The sequence below is a fragment of the Oryzias latipes genome, chromosome 21 (genome assembly GCF_002234675.1).
Source record: "Oryzias latipes chromosome 21, ASM223467v1".
Lineage (NCBI taxonomy): Eukaryota > Metazoa > Chordata > Actinopteri > Beloniformes > Adrianichthyidae > Oryzias > Oryzias latipes.
Window position 1 is genome coordinate 3,977,510 of NC_019879.2, and position 19,320 is coordinate 3,996,829.

The 19,320-nt window shown below is 40.2% G+C and overlaps 1 protein-coding gene across 1 annotated transcript in view; it reads left to right on the plus strand.

Moving 5' to 3' along the window:
- LOC101156778 (radixin) overlaps positions 1 to 16,083 on the plus strand; it is a 42,489-nt gene extending 26,406 nt beyond the window's left edge. The window contains exons 3-15 of the mRNA XM_011489232.3: positions 3,878 to 3,961; positions 5,353 to 5,448; positions 7,155 to 7,277; positions 8,096 to 8,247; positions 10,438 to 10,521; positions 10,962 to 11,108; positions 11,580 to 11,676; positions 11,750 to 11,913; positions 13,133 to 13,263; positions 13,596 to 13,756; positions 14,462 to 14,554; positions 14,746 to 14,955; positions 15,066 to 16,083. Coding sequence (XP_011487534.1) covers positions 3,878 to 3,961; positions 5,353 to 5,448; positions 7,155 to 7,277; positions 8,096 to 8,247; positions 10,438 to 10,521; positions 10,962 to 11,108; positions 11,580 to 11,676; positions 11,750 to 11,913; positions 13,133 to 13,263; positions 13,596 to 13,756; positions 14,462 to 14,554; positions 14,746 to 14,955; positions 15,066 to 15,230 — 1,707 coding nt within the window. The 3' untranslated portion in view covers positions 15,231 to 16,083. The remainder of the gene's footprint in view (positions 1 to 3,877; positions 3,962 to 5,352; positions 5,449 to 7,154; positions 7,278 to 8,095; positions 8,248 to 10,437; positions 10,522 to 10,961; positions 11,109 to 11,579; positions 11,677 to 11,749; positions 11,914 to 13,132; positions 13,264 to 13,595; positions 13,757 to 14,461; positions 14,555 to 14,745; positions 14,956 to 15,065) is intronic.
- The last annotated feature ends 3,237 nt before the right edge of the window (positions 16,084 to 19,320 follow it).

The following is a 19,320-nucleotide window of genomic DNA, read 5'->3' on the forward strand; positions in this document are numbered from 1 at the left end:
TTCAAGAAATATAAGTAATTAAGATGGAAAAAAGATTAATGGAGTAATGTGACATTTAGTTAGATAAATACGTAAATTTGAGTTGCATAAACAATTATTGAGTTTGAATTAATTTAACTAAATTATTTAAATTATTTTTCAGCCGTGTTACTTTTTTGATGGACTTATAATTTTTAACCGCCGTCATTAAAATCTCAGACTCCGTCTCACTTCCGTCTCAAGTGTCGCGCTTTCTTTTTTTCTCTCCACGCGTTTCCATGGTGACTCCAGAAATCGGCGATCTATTGAGAATGTCTTTATGTACCGTGCGTTAACCCAGGGTTACCAAGTCGAGCGTAATTACGCCAACTCATATCCGGTCTTTTGGAACCGACATACCCAGAGTAAGCAAGTTCAGGCGGATTTCAGCCAGAGTTCAGGCTCAAAGTCAGGCTAGTTTAAACATGCTTCCTGGAATACCCCCCTGCCTTTGACTGAGTTGGAGTTGTGATTATTTTTGAAAAGCGCTCTTGCACTCTCAGCTGTTTTAAAGGATGTATCATTCCATAGTTTTTCCCTTGAAACATATCTGATCTGCATGTGACCTGACCGGGTTGCTTTCCTGTGACCTTTTACACTACTAAAGCCCTGGCACTAAAGTAATATGTAGTGTATTGTGGTCCTCTATGCTTTGAGTTTGCATAGTTTGAGAGTTGAGGTATGTGAAATGAAAACAACTGTGGAGGAATAAATAGGATTTTCAAGACGTAGATGAAGGGTTTGAAACACAAACGTAGCGTTATCTGTAGAACTCAGTCAACACCGGGAGGATAGATTGTGGCGTGTGCATAGACCGCTATGTTATCTTTTAATGTTTTGGTATTCATCAGCAAAAAGTCAGGTTAGCTTACTTTGTTGTCTGGCCTTTTCTCATTCCGCCATTTACTTGGAGGACTGTTGTAGAATCAAATCCAAGAGCACAGTCACAATATTTTTCTCTGACTGTTAGTAATAATGTTTTTCTAAATAGAAGTGAATTCACCATTATGAAATGATTGATAAAATGTGCATATATACTACGTCACAATTGCCTTTTATTTTTGAGATTCGTAAAATTAAACACCCAATTCAATGCAAATGGTGTTTTTGATCTTCTTTAACAAGTCCTTGTTGCATTTTTTTGATGACATGAAAATTAAGCTTAAAATTTTGTTTTGGAGTATTAATTTAAAAAAAATGTTGTCAGGAGCAGACAAAAAAGGCAGTTTGAATGTATCGTATAGTGAGTCGTATATTGCAATAAATGTATATATCGTCAGACTCTTGCCAATGCACACCCCTACTGGGAATGCTTTTACAATCAAAACATGATCTGAGGGGGGACGTCAAAGGAAACCAGGATTTTTGATGCACATTTTCCATATATAATACAACAGTGTTCCATAATTTTGCTTTGTTTTGCTTAAAGGTTCAGATTATTCTCATCGGCTCTACATTCAGTCATTTGAATCAGGTGTGTCTGAGCCGTAAAGGTGAAAAATGCAAGGCAGTGAGTTCTGAAAGGACCGGATGACATGTTTGATTGCTTTATGAGGTTTGTCCCTTATAAAGCCAGTTTTATGAAACCATAACATCTCCAAAAAGGGAAACTGTCAGAACACAGTGAACAGGAGTTTGTTTTTCCTAAAACTGTTGCTTAGAGATGTGTAGAGAATTGGTACAGAATTGTCAAAGGCCTCTTGTGGAGTTCTGTTGCTACCACACACTCTAAACCGCTTTGGAAAAAAAAACACAGTACAAACATGTAGTTATTGTGTACTGGTGTGCTACGACAGTTTTTGTTTCCTGTTAGTGATCATCTATGTTGTTAAATGCAATCTTGTATTTAATATACCACCTTCCCTCCAGTAATGATCTTAGTTTTAAAAGTGCTGGATTGCAGAACTGGCAATAAGGACATGTCCTCCTCGAGCCACATCTTACGGACATGAAAAAAAGCATTTAAGTTTCTTTCCAAGTCAGTAAAATTTAGTCACTGTGTACCTAAAACTTTCCATCCTCACTATTGCTATTTGTGAAATTTGCATGTGTTGTTTTTTTTCATTTGTTTTACTCCAGAAGAAGCTCATTTCACACCTAATTTGTTCCTTTGTTTCTTTGCTGACTCGTTGCGTTTGTGTCAAAGCCCAAGAAGGATCCGTCTTCTCTTTGCTTCCCTGTCTAGTGTTTAAAAGCTGTCGTTAAAATGCCCACACAGCTTTTTGGAAAATGATAGTAAGGTATCTGACACATGGGCGTTGCCATAGAAACCTCATCTGGTAATCACTCACGTATGCAAGGTGTGTGCATGTAAAATGAATGAATGGACAGCATAGACATTTTGTATATGCATGCAATTAAAATAAAAGCCTCCATATGGTTGCAGTGCACTTGCACTAACATATTATTGCAGCAAACACGCACGCACGCACGGACACACACACACACACGCACACACACACAGCTCAAAAGCGTCTGTCACCACCAAATGGCTGTGTTCCCACACTTTGCACAGAGCTCCTCCACAAATACTACATTTTGTTCATTTTAGACCAAACAAATGCATAGAGTCCAAATGAAGAAAGGTGTTTATCCCCTCTAGATATTAGAATTCTATCAGAAGACGAGAATGCAAATTGTTTTATTGAAATTAATATTTCTAAAGTGAGGATTGATGTATAAATGTCTGGCTAGTTTATTTTTCTGTCTGAATTGAGTGCTAAGAACAAGCTTAGTTTGTTTTTGGAACCAAAGCAAACAACAAAGAGCACAACAAGAAGTTGGGTCTATTTTGGCTTGCTTTGTCTCAAAGCACGTCTCCGTCTTTATGGACAGTAACGGTCTTGGTGCGTCTTTTCCAGGTCAGTGGTGCTGTCTGTGATACTTTTCTGCGAGTCTCCTATTGATGCAGTCAGTTTGCTGGAGGCACTATTTATCTATCTATCTGTCTGTCTCTCTGCCTGTCTTACAACACACATGCACAGATATTGATGTTGTTTCTTGAGACTGCTGGGTCTTTGAGTCTGCTGTACCGTGCCGGGGTCACTTCAGGACATTGCTGGGTTTCACTGCAGGGATGCAGTACAAGAGACTGTGGAAAGCTAAACGTTGCACCTCAAACGGAACACTAGCAGATGTGTACTTTGTTTTCATTCTATCATAGAATACATGTTTCTTTAAATGTTTCTGCACTAGTTAAACACTCCCTAAGCTTATCTTTTTTCCTACAGCTTGTACTAAAAAGTGTATTTTATTATTATTATTGTTTTTTTACATTTTGCCTGTTCTACAGGTAATTGACTCACTACAACATTCCATGTGGTAACCTGAAATTATGCAGATTCAAAATATTTAAAAAGCTCTCTTGCTGAAAGTTTCAACTTTGTTTTCTTCCGTTTTGCAATAATATTCATGCAGTATGCATTTGTGTTGTATAATGAGGGCTAAAATAGAGTCAATACATTTTCACTTCAGCACAGTGTCTTTTTAAGAGACGAATGTTGATCTGAATGATCACCTAAGAAGCTACAAATTCTTTCATGATTTAGTTAAAAAGCAGTTTATTCCTTTTACATACAAACAATAAAAAGTCACTATCAGTAGGATGGAAGTGAAGATGGATTATACAGGTTTGGTTGGTGTTTTTTGTCATTTGTGATAGTTTTGGACAGACATCAGTAGTTTAAATTGACTAGTTTGTTTTTTGGCGCACTAACCAACCAAAATGTTTTACCCTTGGTGTGTTTTAAAAACCCTACAGAAGTTCTAGCTAAGAAAAATATTGTACAAGATGTTTGAATATTAGAAAGTACAAATTGTAGTCGTCAGAGACCAATGACTTGTGTTTTTATGTTTTCAGATCAATGTGCGTGTCACCACCATGGACGCTGAGCTGGAGTTTGCCATCCAGCCCAACACAACAGGCAAACAGCTCTTTGACCAGGTGAGGACTACGACTTCTCCTGTGTTCCTATGATCACAATAAATGCAGGAAAGGAAGTTTTTAACTGTCAGCAGCTGCAGATGGTTTGGATTGTGTTGGACTGGTCTGGTTCTGTGGAAGCATGAACCACAAAGGAGTCTTTGTCTAAACGCAGAGCTTTCAGGAGATGGCATTTTGTGTGTGTGTGTGTGTGTGCTTAGACTGGACAGTAAAAGGGCAGCTTTCAGTGTTCCTTTACATCAAACTGTACAAGGTTTTTGGGGTTATTGAGGGAAGGAAGACAGTAAATCTTTACTGCTTATTTTTGTCTTTCAAAAAAACTGAAGCTGCTGTCCTTTAATTATAATTATTGTTGTTGTCGTTTTACAGTCCTGTAGCTGCCTGTAGCTAATGAAATACTGTTTGAGATAGTTTTGATTGTTTTTATTTACAACCTGCAATCCTGCATTGAATTTTTTAAATTAAATAACTAACACCCAAACGCATGTTGGAATATGGTAGGAGTTGGGAAGTGGAGGCCTGTGAGCTCATTATTCCAGGACTAAAAAGCTGGAACCTTTTGCCGTTAAGCATCCATGAGCTTAATGCCTCTCAAGGCCTCCTTTCTCAATATTTTGATGAATTTATCTCCAAAAGTGCTCATGGACATTCTTGTTATGCAGCAGCTCTTGTTCATACAGACCCAACAGAGACCGTTGCATCTTTATGCAGAACAAATGATACCATAAAAAAGATCAATTCTTCGTGAGCAAATCATTTTTCAAGAATTGAGCCTTTTGTGGGTTAACTTGGTTTGTTGTATGAATACATGATTTCACATTTTACAATTAAGAAAATTAATCAGGAGCGATTTTCCTCACTAAATGAACAATTTCTTGAGAATTCCTGAGGATGATTACGTGTTTTCATCCTTCACATTGCTCTTTTTCCTGTTTCACATGCTCAATTGCTATACCTCCTTGCATTCTGCATTTGCACAACTGCTTAATTCCTTTGGGTGCCTGCACTTATTTTACCTGCCACTGCATATTTCTAATGAATGCTTAATATGTATTACAGAAGCATCCGCTATTCTACTTGCTGGTTGTTCATTTCCTAGCCTTTTATAGTCCCTAATGTTTTTTTTTTCTTGGGCAGAAACATTTTAAGTCCCAGTCTTTTGATGTATTTTAAAAGCGTTCTCAGAGGTCTTTTCATCACGACTGCTGTTTTTAGCCAAAATCCCCAAACCTGTGTCTCGTTTTCTAGGACATAGTTTCTGCAAAGCAGCAGTGGTTTATCAGAAATTCACCCTGGAGTTGTGGGCATTATTTGTTTACACCCTCTCCTGCTAGCTTACACGCTGAAATCTGATGTTGGTGATTCCAAACAGGCGTTCGTTGTTGTTGCAGGTGGTGAAGACGGTGGGTTTGAGGGAGGTCTGGTTCTTTGGCCTGCAGTACACAGACAGCAAAGGCTATGTGACGTGGCTCAAACTAAACAAAAAGGTGAGAAACCTCACACACAACTCTCTTCGTCTTTACTATTCTTTTGCACACCCTAAGTAAGAAGAGATTTCTGCACGGCAATGTAAAAACTGAAATTGGATTTCATAATCCTGCAGGAAGTCTTGTAGTTTCCTTGTTACAGGTTCCTTTTTCTTATGATTGAAATATAAAAATCAGAACTGTGACCTTTTAAAGCTCTGTGAAACTAAAAGCCTTGAAGCTGATGAATTTATTTATTTATTTAACCTTTATTTACCCAGGAAATCTCCCATTGATTTTAGGAATCTCTTTTTCCAAAGAGTCCTGGCTGGGAGGAAACGATAGTAAATGAACTTAATTCAGCGTTCAGCTTTAACTAATGGGGTTGGAAGTGTTGAACCTTAGTCACAACTGCCCCTTACGGGTGGATAGAGGCTGTTTTAGTGCAAAAACAAAAAAGAGGCGGCACGCAGGTGGCCAACAGGAAAATTTAAGACTGTACACCACCTGCTGAGCACGCACACATGTTTGACAGGTCATATTGAACATTCAAACATGTACGTTAGGGTGAAGTAGGTGGGTCGCAGGCACGTTGTATGCAGTTTTTTTTTAACCCCTCCAAATCCAGCGAAGTTCCCAGAGAACCCCTTAGTGCTGTTTAAGTGACAAGGTCCTTGACTGCAGCACGACTGTTACAAATGAGGAAATAAGACGGGTTGTAGTTTGTGTGGGCACCCTACGGGCGTCCTGTGGGCACCCTACGGGCGTCCTGTGGGCACCCTACGGGCGTCCTGTGGGCACCCTACGGGCGTCCTGGGGGCACCCTACGGGCGTCCTGGGGGCACCGTACGAGCGTCCTGTGGGCACCCTACGGGCGTCCTGTGGGCACCCTACGGGCGTCCTGCGAGCACCCTACGGGCGTCCTGGGGGCACCGTACGAGCGTCCTGTGGGCACCCTACGGGCGTCCTGGGGGCACCGTACGAGCGTCCTGGGGGCACCGTACGAGCGTCCTGTGGGCACCCTACGGGCGTCCTGTGGGCACCCTACGAGCGTCCTGTGAGCACCCTACGGGCGTCCTGTGGGCACCCTACGGGCGTCCTGTGGGCACCCTACGGGCGTCCTGCGAGCACCCTACGGGCGTCCTGGGGGCACCGTACGGGCGTCCTGTGAGCACCCTACGGGCGTCCTGTGGGCACCCTACGAGCGTCCTGTGGGCACCCTACGGGCGTCCTGTGGGCACCCTACGGGCGTCCTGTGGGCACCCTACGGGCGTCCTGTGGGCACTTGGACAATACCCCGTGCATGCATTATTTGCATACACCTCACTGACGACTAGAGCACAGTGTTAGGGTATTGTACGACAGCATGACCCGCATATCATAGTTGTGGGTAACGTATAATATCCTTACAAATACTACAAAATAGACCCACCGCATGCACAACAATGGTATGTTCCATTTTCATGACGTACCTTGGCCTTGTGGCCACATGAGCTACAATGAGCTACATGAGCTGTCTTGCAGGCCACCTGCAAGACACATAAGACGCAGCTGCTCCTGTCTACTATCTAAAAACCCGCTTCACCTGTACGGTCCAACCCCCCCAACGTAGAAATCTTTGCTGAATAACTTTGCCTCAAATAACAAATAAACGTTCATGTTTTAGTGTTGGATATGCTGGAGTTCAGGGTAAAACACAGAGCCTAACTGTGAGGGTTTCTCTGCAGGTAACTCAGCAGGACGTCAAGAAGGACAATCCACTGCAGTTCAAGTTCAGAGCCAAGTTTTTCCCTGAAGATGTTTCAGAGGAGCTCATCCAGGAGATCACACAGAAACTCTTCTTCCTGCAGGTGCACCAGTGTTGAGCTTTGGTACACTAGTTTGTTCCTGTGATCAGTCATAAAACTGATATTCTTACCCCCTTGGATGAGTGTTGTGTTTTGTTTTTTTTTTGAAGAAGAAAAACAAGCTAGCAAAACTCTCAGCGACCGAGGTACTTCCATTATCAGTAAGAGGCTGTTCTTTATGCTGCAGATCTCATTTGCTGCTGTCGCATCTCTGCAGCATGAAAGCGGAGCGAGACTTGTAAACAGATTAATGAAGGGAGCTACTAGACGTCAGGAGGAACTCTGACCCAGACAGATATCCCTAATGCAATTAGCCAAACCCTCATCATGGCCAGTCGTCGTTTTACTTTGTCAAACTCATAAGAATCTAATGAATGCAGTCGTTTGCTTTTGGCTTGACTTTCCTTTCTTTACATTGTCTGATTGACAGAAAAATACAAAGTTTTGTTTCAAATAAGGAATGAATAAGCCATCACAATTAGAAACAAAAGCTTTATAAATGTCAAGTTAGTTGACATTTTAGCAAAATGAAATCAAGCCTTTTTATAGCTGAAAAAACTTGGCACACAGAAATGAGTCCTGTTGTTTGCTAATAAGGCTTATTTTAATTTATTTTTATTTTTATTATGTGAATTTAATTTAAAAAATCCTATTTTTGAGCATTTAATATTTAGTCAAAAAACATTCTAGACATTTTTATTTTAATGTTTTCTGCAACAGTTTGCTATACTGTGAGGTAAAATAGCATTAATGACCGTTTTTAAGTCCTTTTCCTAATGTAGTCCTTTGTGTGTGTGTGTTTGTGTGTGTGGTCTTTTCAGGTGAAAGAGGCCATTCTGAACGACGAGAACTACTGTCCTCCAGAGACGGCCGTGCTGCTCGCCTCCTACGCAGTCCAGGCCAAGTACGGAGACTACAACAAAGACATTCACAAGCCCGGCTACCTGGCGTCGGACCGGCTACTTCCACAGAGGTGAAGTACATCCACGTGCACAGCACCAACCTGAATAGAACCGGTTCCTGCAGGTTTGATTGCAGGATCTACAAGCACATTGATGCATATGATAATGCACACTTCGTGGGCCCTTAACCCACATATAACATGGTCACTTACAATAAAAATAAATATTCAACCAGATTTTAGTACTTTATTCTCGCTATTTTTGCAGTTTGGATCACTTTTATTCACCAAAAGCAGACTATTTGTTACGTGGTGAGGTGTCTTGTCATGCGCTCCAAACTCCGATCTCTACTATAGTGGCAAAGGAAAGCGACATAAATGCTGATGGTCAAGGCGGGTTAAATAAAGCATCAGTTTAGAGCAGGGGTCGGGAACCAATGGCTCGCGAGCCATATATGGCTCTTTTGATGGTCACATGTGGCTCGCAGAGGGTGGGGGTGGGGGGTGGAGTTGTGGGCACAGGTAGCAAGTGAATCGCGCAGGGATTGTAATAACGTAAAACCCGCTGCCCGTCACTCACTGCAGCGTGTGAGTGTGTGTTTGGCTCCGCGTCTGCATGTGAGCAGTCTGTCTCACATCTACAGAACATTCAGACCAACCTACGATCACGTTTGAAGTCTCAACGCCTTATTTATCAGCAACAGCGTAACAATGTTATTAAAAAGAATCCACAGACTTATTTTACTTTAAAAATTTTGAAATCACATCAAATGCACACATTCATTTGTATATTTAGTTTGAAACATATCGTTGCTTACTGACTTGGACTGGGTGGCTGTTGGGCCGCGTTAAAAGTTCTGGAGTTCATTGATCGCATCAAGCAGAGATCTGATTGGCCCTTAGTTCTGTCGCTCAGCCTGTTGTTAGGTAATTTGGACCAATGGGGTTCAGCTATGGGCAGAATAAGGGAAATGGGAGGGCTGGAGCGGGAGCAGGGGAATATAAAGTTGGCAGAAGCGCTTTCATCTCGCTGGAGAGATTGAGGAGTTGCTGAATTAATTGTGCGCCGTTTGTTGCGGTCTACAGTAACCAGAATAAAGAACCTTAAAAGAGTTTAAGTCTCAGTGCCTCAGTGTGGGAAAGGCACACTACATTATTGTATGGCTCTTTCGAAATTACATTTAAAAATATGTGGCGTTTATGGCTCTCTCGGCCAAAAAGGTTCCCGACCCCTGGTTTAGAGAGAAAGTTCCCCTCTTACCGCTTGTTTTTGTCCAGATGATGAAGCTAAAGTTTGTTTTAAAGAAGCCGGCGCAGTGATAGAGAAAGATTGAATTTATGCGACCGGAACTTTTTTTTTTTAAGCGTGCATTATCACTTTTTAATGCAAACCCAGCAGCCAATCAGAAGCGAGAATTTCCCCGGCCTGTGGTGTAAGTAAGGGTTAATGGCCGACGAAGTATGCATTATCCTTTTTTTAACGCATGCCGTGGAAGCCTGAACCGTCCGATGCGAACCCTTTGCTTCCGCGAAGCAAAAGGTTGTTTTAAAGAAGCCGGCGCAGTGATACAAAACATTTAAGCTAGGTGACCGGAACTTCTTTTTTCACCGTGCGGTTATCCTGTGGTATATTACTTTTTAATGCACACCCGGCAGCCAATCAGAATTGAGTATTCACCCGGACCATGGTATAATGTGGTCTAACCCTTTAACACCGGAGGTTTTGCTCCAATGTTTGTATTCTGTTCATTCTGTCATTGCTTTGTGCTGCTGTGCAACAATTTACAGTAGTGAGGTGCTTACGCAATCCGTGTAAATCAGCGAGGTTGGTCTGAAAAGCGGCTTTTCTCCACTAGTCTGCTCATTTACGCTGATCACGTAAACAGTCGACCGGTTACGGTAGTTCAAAAATCCGCTGTGTAGGTGTCGCCAGCTACATTTCCAGCGTTTAAAGGTTTTCTGCGTCACGATTGGCTGTTATCCTTGTCCATCAATCTTATCCACGCCTCCTCTACAGAATGTGTCCAGTGTGCAACATTTACATTTAAAGATTGAGATTCTGGGCTCATCTTTCTACAAAGGTTAGAACGTTGAGAGTTCAAACAAGAGAGAAAAGAGTTCATGTCTGTGTGCAGTGAGGGCTTTTACAACCTGAAAACATCTAGACCACTACTGTACATACTTTACTTCAAGCTAAAATGCATCCCTGCTTCTTTTTTTTTACATGTGTTCTTCAGGTGACATGTTTGTTTTGTGCTGCAGAGTTCTGGAGCAGCACAAGCTGACCAAGGAGCAGTGGGAGGACAGAATACAGACGTGGCATGAGGAGCACAGAGGCATGCTCAGGTCAGTGCGTCTCTGTCCGCATTTAGACGCTCCCTGTCCGTGTACAACCTTCTAATCATAAGAAATCCCTAAACTGTAACTTTATAGACAAACATGACACTTGTCTTGAGTTGTTGATTGTGGAGAAAAGGTTTTACTTTATCACGAATCATGTGACCAATCAGCCGTTTGGCCTACAATAAACGTGGTAATAGGTACTAAAATGGGATTTACAAGTCATTCTGTTCAGGTGAAATATGCTGAGCTTCAGTTTTTTGTGTGTTTTGGCAAACATCCCGTTATTTGTGTCAATTATTTGAATGCAGATAAGTCTTTATGATTGATTGTTGGTGTGACGGAGCAGTTATTTAGCTTCAGTGCTCTTCATTCTGCTGGATTCAGTCTTTCAAATATGTACTCCCAGTACCAATTAGCCTCCCCCCCCACTCTGTGTGTTTAAGGGAGGACGCCATGATGGAGTACCTAAAGATCGCTCAGGACTTGGAGATGTACGGAGTCAACTACTTTGAAATCAAAAACAAGAAGGGCACAGAGCTGTGGTTGGGGGTCGACGCCTTGGGCTTAAATATTTACGAACACGAAGACAAGTAACCGACTCACACGCACAGCAGTTACACAATGAGATATGTTTGGTCTGATTACAAACCTCAGCAAAATACTTATCTGTACTGATTGGCAAAGCCTTGATTTTCTTTTTTTCTTTCTATATCACTCACTCTTTTAAATGTTTATTAATTTTATGCAATCTAAGTGAGAGAACTGAAAACCTCTGAGGCAGATGTGATGACATGTTAAACGGAAAAGAAAGTATTATCTTAACTGATAAAAAAAAAGTGTCTTATTGGGAATCCATCAGTCAACTTTGTTGACATACTGATAGATTGTACAAGTTAGACTGGAGCGCCCTCTTGTGTCGGAAAAGAACATAACAAACTCTGCAGATGCTCAAATTATTTCACATTCATACATGTTAATATTTCATTTTCAAAACAAATAATTTACAGCCTTAAATAACACAACACAAAATGTAAAATTTAGAATGATTCCTGCCTCCTCAGGTTGTCTCCAAAGATCGGTTTCCCATGGAGCGAGATCAGAAACATCTCCTTCAACGATAAAAAGTTTGTCATCAAGCCCATCGACAAGAAAGCTCCAGTGAGTGTTTGGTAAATGAGTGAACCTTTGACGGTAACCACAGCTAACCTCCTGCATGCTCTTCCCCCTCCAGGACTTTGTGTTCTACGCCCCTCGGTTGCGGATCAACAAGCGCATTCTGGCGTTGTGTATGGGTAACCACGAGTTGTACATGAGGAGGAGGAAGCCCGATACCATCGAGGTGCAGCAGATGAAGGCTCAGGCCAGAGAGGAGAAGCACCACAAACAGATGGAGAGGTAAAACGTCTTTCCATCCCACGATACCACTAACGTAATGAGCTATTTGCTTAAAATTGTATTTCTGCCTTTTTTTCTGCTACTTAAAACCAACATGAATGAGTCCGATAGCTATAGACTCAAGTTTATATCAGCATTTACAAATATTTAGATGAACACATTCAGAGCAGAGAAAAAGCCCAGTTTGGTTTGATGAGGTCCAATCAGGGTTAAATGGACAAACTGTGCTTTCACTTGGAGAAAGCATCTGCCAAAAACATTTTTCTACTTTACACACATTCAAACACCATATCCTGTTCAAACTCAGACGTCTGTTCAATTTAACTCAAAGATTTTAGTACTTTTCTTTCTACCTAGGGTTTTACTGGATGCTGTTTTTTATTAGTTTAATGTCACCGGTCCCAAAACTGTAGATAGAAATTAGCAATAGTTCTATGATCTGGATTTATATGATCAATGGGATTGTTCATCAATGAGCATTTTCAGTAAATGGAATAAAAAGAAGACGAGGTTAAATAAAATATAGAGCATGGTTCAAACTCATCCAGATTTGTTCCGTTTCATCAGGCTGAAAAACACATGCAGGTGACATGAATGCCCATAATTAACTGCTAAATTGACTTTTTAAGTAAAACATTGTCAACACTTTCTGGGCAGTGCAGCATAAAATCAACGGTTCTCTGAAATCGGTATCATTCAAATCCAAGGCGGAGCTCGTTCAACAAGAAACCACTTTTCAGTTCTAGAGGCAGGAATGAAAACGTTTTCAGGAAACATCCGATTTTTAGAATTTTGATGTTTTCCAAACGGTTTCATTCTGGAAGTTTTAGATTTTTTTTTATTTTTCTCTTCGATTTTCCTTTTGAGGAAAATTTAAATATTTTACATTACAGTTGCAGCATTAATCAGTAATATAACCTTTTTTTTAAGAGTGGATAAATATTTACCATAAACTTTGGAAACTTTTTTTTACATCATACTGCCAAATTTCCTTATAAATTTGCAAAAACTTCCATTCAAAACAGTTGAAAAGAAGCTAATTTCTCAGCATGGTGACATTTAAACATTCTCATCAGACACATAATATTTAAAAAAGGATTTTATTTTTTTACTGGACTAGAACGATTCCAAACCCTCATTTTTGTGTTTCATTTTTGTGGTGGTTAGATTGTGTTGCAGTCACAATTCCTGCTGATTGTGAGCCGTTGTGTTTCATCAGAGCTCAGCTGGAGAACGAGAAGAAAAAGCGTGAGCTTGCCGAGAAGGAGAAGGACCGAATAGAGCGAGAGAAAAATGAACTGATGGAGAAACTGAGGCAGATTGAAGAGCAGACGCAAAGAGCTCAGAAAGGTGAAGCCATGCTCCTGGAATTCACTTTATATGTATGTGCTCATATGTAAACATATTTGTTTTATGAAAATATTTAACCAATCAAAGCCAAACGAGTAAAAAAAAAAAAGAAAAACGGTGAAATAAAATGCAGAGAAAGCTTGAAATGAAAGTCAAAATTGTACTTTTGACTGCTGGACCTGCACACCTTTTGCGTAGGTTTTAACCAACACTAGTTAGACTTACCTTTAATTACCTGTGTGCACTACAAGATGTGTATTGGTTCTCCAGGACCTCCCCGCTGCAGGTTCTTCAGGTGTTCTGTTCCTCACTTTCCTTGCGTGTCCCTGCAGAGCTGGAGGAGCAAACTCGCAGGGCCCTGGAGCTGGAGCAGGAGCGACGGAGGGCGAAGGAAGAAGCCGAGCGGCTGGAGAGGGAGCGGCAGGCAGCGGAGGAGGCCAAGGCCGCTCTGGCCCAGCAGGCTGCAGACCAGATGAAGACCCAGGAGCAGCTGGTACCCTCACTGACACACTCATAGGGATGTTCTGATCCGATACGATCACGTTGTTAAAGTTGAAGCCTGTCACACCCCTAGGTGTGTGAAATTTGACCCTTCCCCTGGGGGGGCGGTGAGCTGCAGACACAGCCGCGCTCGGGAAGGGAGGCATCAGGTCCCATTTGTATAGTCTTTGGTATGACTCGGCCTGGATTTGAACTCACCACCTTCCAGTCACAGGGCGGACACTGTACCACAAGGCCACTGAGCTGAATTTCAGACCTAATCGTGATGGTTTGTTGTATGCCGATCAGGGATCGGATATTTCTTTTATTCTCATTATCTGCAGATTCCAGGCCTATTATTACAGAGAAAAACTCCAGTGGGAGTCTGCGTGTCATGAACGGATCCAAACATTTCATCGCCGCGCGAAAACAGTTCGATAAAGTTTGCATGATATTCACAGATTTGGACATCCATCAATGGCTCTGAGTAAACCCTTTAAAACTGACAGCAAGTGTCTCTGTTGGGTTGTCTTAACGCAAACAACGGCCTCCAAAAGAGATGCAAGTCTAGAATTATCCTTTACCTCTGAGAAACAGCCCAAACTAATACATGTCTACATTTATGAGCTCATCGGAACATCCCTAATGAATATTTGTTTGTTTCATATCAGAGGTGTTCAGGTTTTGTTGTAACTTCCTGTGCTGCTGTGTTCAACAGGCTGCTGAGTTAGCAGAGTTCACCGCCAAAATCGCTCTGCTAGAAGATGCGAAAAGGAAAAAAGAAGATGAAGCTACAGAATGGCAACACAAAGTAAGGCAACAAATCTACACCTGGGATGGAAATGTGACGTTTGTCAGAACAGGGGCTGATTTCTCATGGTTTTTGTCCTACATGCAAGACTTTCTGGAGGTTTTTCAAACAGAAGTCGGATGGAAAAAAATGTGTGTGATGCTGAAAGTTGAGCAAAGTACCAGATTTTTGTTTGTTTTTTTGTCTTCAAGGCTCTTTCCGCACAAGAGGACCTGGAGAAGACGAGGGAGGAGCTGAAGACGGCAATGACGTCCCCGCCAGCACCCGAACACGACGAACATGATGAAACGGCCGAAGAGGGCAGCGCCGAGCTCCCGAGCGACGGGGTCACCAACCACCGCAGCGAGGAGGAGCGCGTCACTGAGGCGCAGAAGAACGAGCGCGTGAAGAAGCAGCTGCAGGTATTCCAGAGATAAAAACGCGTCAAAGCAGCGAGAATGCTGTTCCTCTCAGCTCAGTCTGAGTTTTTTTGGAGTCATCTACCCGTCCGTCTGCTTTTCCCTCTGCTCAGGCTCTGAGCTCGGAGTTGGCCGAAGCCCGAGACGACACCAAGAAGACTCAGAACGACATGCTGCACGCCGAGAACGTCCGAGCCGGCAGAGACAAGTACAAAACGCTGCGCCAGATCCGCCAAGGCAACACCAAGCAGCGAATCGACGAGTTCGAGTCCATGTGAGCCCAGAACGACGGCAGACAAAGAGACAGTTTGTCTGGTTGCCATGTCAACCCCTCCCATTTCTTTGTAAAAGCCTGTAACCTGCTGCCAGTCCTCCCCCCATGACAAAAGTAAAGCCGATACGAAGCTTCGCCAAAGCTCTTCCTGGCAGCAGTCGGTCTGCCGCTGCACCCCCCCGCCCCTAACGAAGCTGCTTCCACAATCAGGCTCGGAAAATCACGACACATCCCTCCTTTGAGCAACGCTAAATCTTGCATGGAAGATTATGAAAGAATAATAAAAACTTTATATGAACTTGAAAATGGACAGGAATCTTGTGCTTTAACTACAAAATCAAATGGCCATCAGTAGCTGTAGCTCGGTGATAACGGCAGCAGGCTTTAATTATTGTTGTCTTTTTATTTCTGATGTTAGGAGCTGAAAAATTACGTTGTTTTTTTTTTTTTTTTTATGCCTTATCTGCCTAATTTCTTTGGAATAGTATTATGAATTCCGTTTTGGGACAGTTAATGTTTCATCCATTTTTGTCTTGAAGAAGTTTGCAAATGCTCTCCGTGTACACGCAAACAGATATGCAAGCCAGATCTGCTTACTTTACTTTCTGTTTCCTCTCTGTCCTTTTCTTTTCAGATAAATATTTTCCCCTTAATAAAGATGGATTTATATTTCCAATGAAGAAGCCAGAGTGTGTTTAAGCTTGACACAAGTGAAAGCCAGTAGAGCCGGTTGTTTAGACAAACCTTTGGATGTTCCGTGTTTAAACGCTGCTCAGATAGTGTGTATCGCTCCTTAAATAGCCATTTGTGTTTGTGTTTTCTGCTAATAAATTATCTTTTCATTTTCTTTGGTCAGCATCAATACTATCTATTTTTTTAATAAAATGGGAAGTCGTGAAAAGAGATCCTGTTTTTGCACAGTCGTGTTAAGATCGAGCTTCACTTTCACTTCGGTCACAGAATCTTTTCTCCATTTAATTTTTTTATTTGGATTTTAAGTTAAAATCAAGTCTCTGAATTTCACCCATCAGCCTATAAATGAAAGCCAAATGTAGTCGCTACTTAGGTTTATTATTGTTTGACTTAATTTCCTCTTTAAATTATGTATAATGCTTATTACCCTTAAATTATAATCCAACCTAATTTCTCTATAATCCACTGGTCAAAGCAAATTTTTTGAAAAGGAAAAGATTTTGTCAGATTTTTGCGTTAAAATGTATCATGCTGCATATGTTGGGGATGCAAAGAATATTTAAACTTCAGAGAGAAGTTAAGCAGCAATAAAAAGGAAAAAATGTAGGGGTAAATTAATTTAATTAAAAAGCAAAAACTGAAAAATTTCATTTTTACTGTTTTGGCTATATAAATTAAGTATCATCAAAGTGATTAAAGATTCAAAATACAGTTTAAGGTTAGCATAGAAAAGCCAACACATAATCCATACAAATACTAGAAAAATATAGTTTGAGATTTTTATCTTTTGCTATGAAGCTTTTATTTTGTATTAGGGCTGCACAATAAATCGCAAATGTCATTGCAATATCAAACTGTGCAACACGCATATCCCAAATGTCAGTGAAAATTGAAATAAACCTTAAATGTGCTAAAACAATCTTATGGCAGATGGAAGTATTTAATCAAATAAATCCATGTATGCATTTGACCAATCGGATGGAGCCGTTTTATGTTCCATGTTTGCCTCTTATGTAGACGAGGGTCATTCGAGTATGATTTATTTTATGTTGACTCCCATTGCAATTTATATTGTCATCGCAATATTGATCATTAACTTCGCAAATCGCAAGTTTTTCGTGCGGCCTATTTTGTTTGATAAAAAAGCATAAACAAAGACTTTCATTTTGTTCTTACATTTGATTAAGTGAGTCTGCAATTGGTCACACAATGCCGAAAAGCAGAAAACGGCATCGCCTGGATTTGGTCCCCAAAGGTTGTCCCACTTGGCTACTTATGAAAGACAAAAATAAAACTGCAACAAAGCATCTCAGGACATGGGAAAGCAACATTTGTCCAGTATCATTTTACTTATGTTTATAATTATTACAATTTGTTTAAAAATGAGACGTATACAAAATATTCTTGAAATTTTACAGAATAATGGGAAAAGATCCACTTTTACCTCATAACTAAACAAAAACCTGCTCTGTAAGCCCTGAGAGATGAACTGAGAGTCATCGTCCTACTAAAGTCATATTGGAAGCAACATAGTACATTTTTTGCTAAACACTTTGTAACAGGAAGTTGTTTTGCCCAACCTTAACCTAAATTAGAGTTACTTAGTTTATACTGAAAGTAAAGCAGTAGAGGACTACTTGAAGTTAACTTTTTAATACTATCTATAAATGTAAATCTAAAATGTTCCAATTCAATCCGAAAAAGTATTCAGTTGGTATACTTCCAACACTACACGTACATAGTTAATAGTATACTTGCTATACTTGGACTCAAGTATACTTTATAATCTTCTACTGCACTACTTTTTGCTAAGTAGCATTGTTGGAAAAAAGTTCTGCAAAGCTAGCTTGCAACATATACAGCTTTTAATCTGAGCACAAATGAATGTATTTGTTGTTTTGGGTAAAACAAAAACACTTGTTTGATTACTAAATCCCTATTTGGGAAATAAAATCCTCAGTGTATAACCCTTGTGCTATCCTAGGCACTTTAACAATGGGAGTTGGGTCATCTGGACCCACCAGACAGTGCACTAAACCTTTTTTGCACTAAACATTTGCTTGCTAATCAATCAATCTAAGCTTACTAATGCTAAGGCTGTATTATTTAGCACATTTTGTCTGATAAATTGGTTAATAATTTGATTAAAAAATACAAATGAGATCAGTCTTACCTCATTAGTAACATTAACACACATGAAGACACAAAGCAAATATTCATTCACAATCAGTTTCAAAAACAGCTTTTAATGGAAACAATTTATACTGACAACCACATAAATGTTCCCACCAAACCTCTGGGGATTATTAAAAAAAATACATGTAGTTTTTGATCCTGCAGACAACACCAGCACACAGTGCTAGACAACCAGACCTTAAAAAAAGACAATAAACTGTGAACTTGTGGTTTAGTTGTGAATCAACTTCCTGTTTTTGATGGCCCTTACTATGAGGCGTGTCACAGTTTACCTTAAGGCTTTTAACACATGCAAAAAATGAAAATACAGTGACACCAAACATTTGCATTTTTTTTTTAAAACCTCTCTCAATCTGACTGATGTGAAAGACGCTTTATCATCATTAACACAGTGGCTAACTTTTATTTCTTTGATAAAAGAAGAAGAAAAAAAAGTTTTTTTCTCCAAAATTTCCCTTTAAAGTATCCATTAAGTTTAAAAAAGGGGATGCAATTTTATAACAGTACCATGCATCTAAAGAGGAGAGGAATCCTGCAAAAATAGACTTTTTCGTATATTTATAAATGGCCATTTAGAGGTTTAAATGATACAATTTGCATCAACAAAGAGAGGAATCGTCCCACTGCTTGAAATGAATTTTAGCTTATTTAACCTGTTTTTAGTCAAACAGACAAATAAATACCAGCTGAGCCCTTTAATCAACGTTCCACTCAATCAATCCAGCTCATGTTAAGTTATGTAAAGACTGTGGAAATACCTAAAGAACAAAATGGACAGCACACATTAGGGCAAAAATAGCAGTTTGGATTGTTGCAGGATAATTATTTAAAGCTGAAATATGGCACTTTGATTATGTTACATTCAAGCTTTTATACCTGGATTTCACAGCTTCCTGGATGTTTTTTTTTTTTGGTTGTGCTTGTGTTTTGTGATGCTTTCACATTTGACACGAAGTTTGCTAATAAGGTAAACCGTTAAAGATGAACTACTTAAAACAGAAACACCCCAAAAATATGTTTTTTTAATGTGTTTATCACTATAATTTGACGTATTTAATGATAAAAAAAAGGAATATTTATTTATTTATTTTAACGCCAAGATTTAAATTAGTTGGGAAGTTCACTGATGAATGATGCAAAGGTTTAAAAATGATTTTCACTGTATCCATGTGTTTGAATTTAAAATGTAAAACTGAAAAATGTTT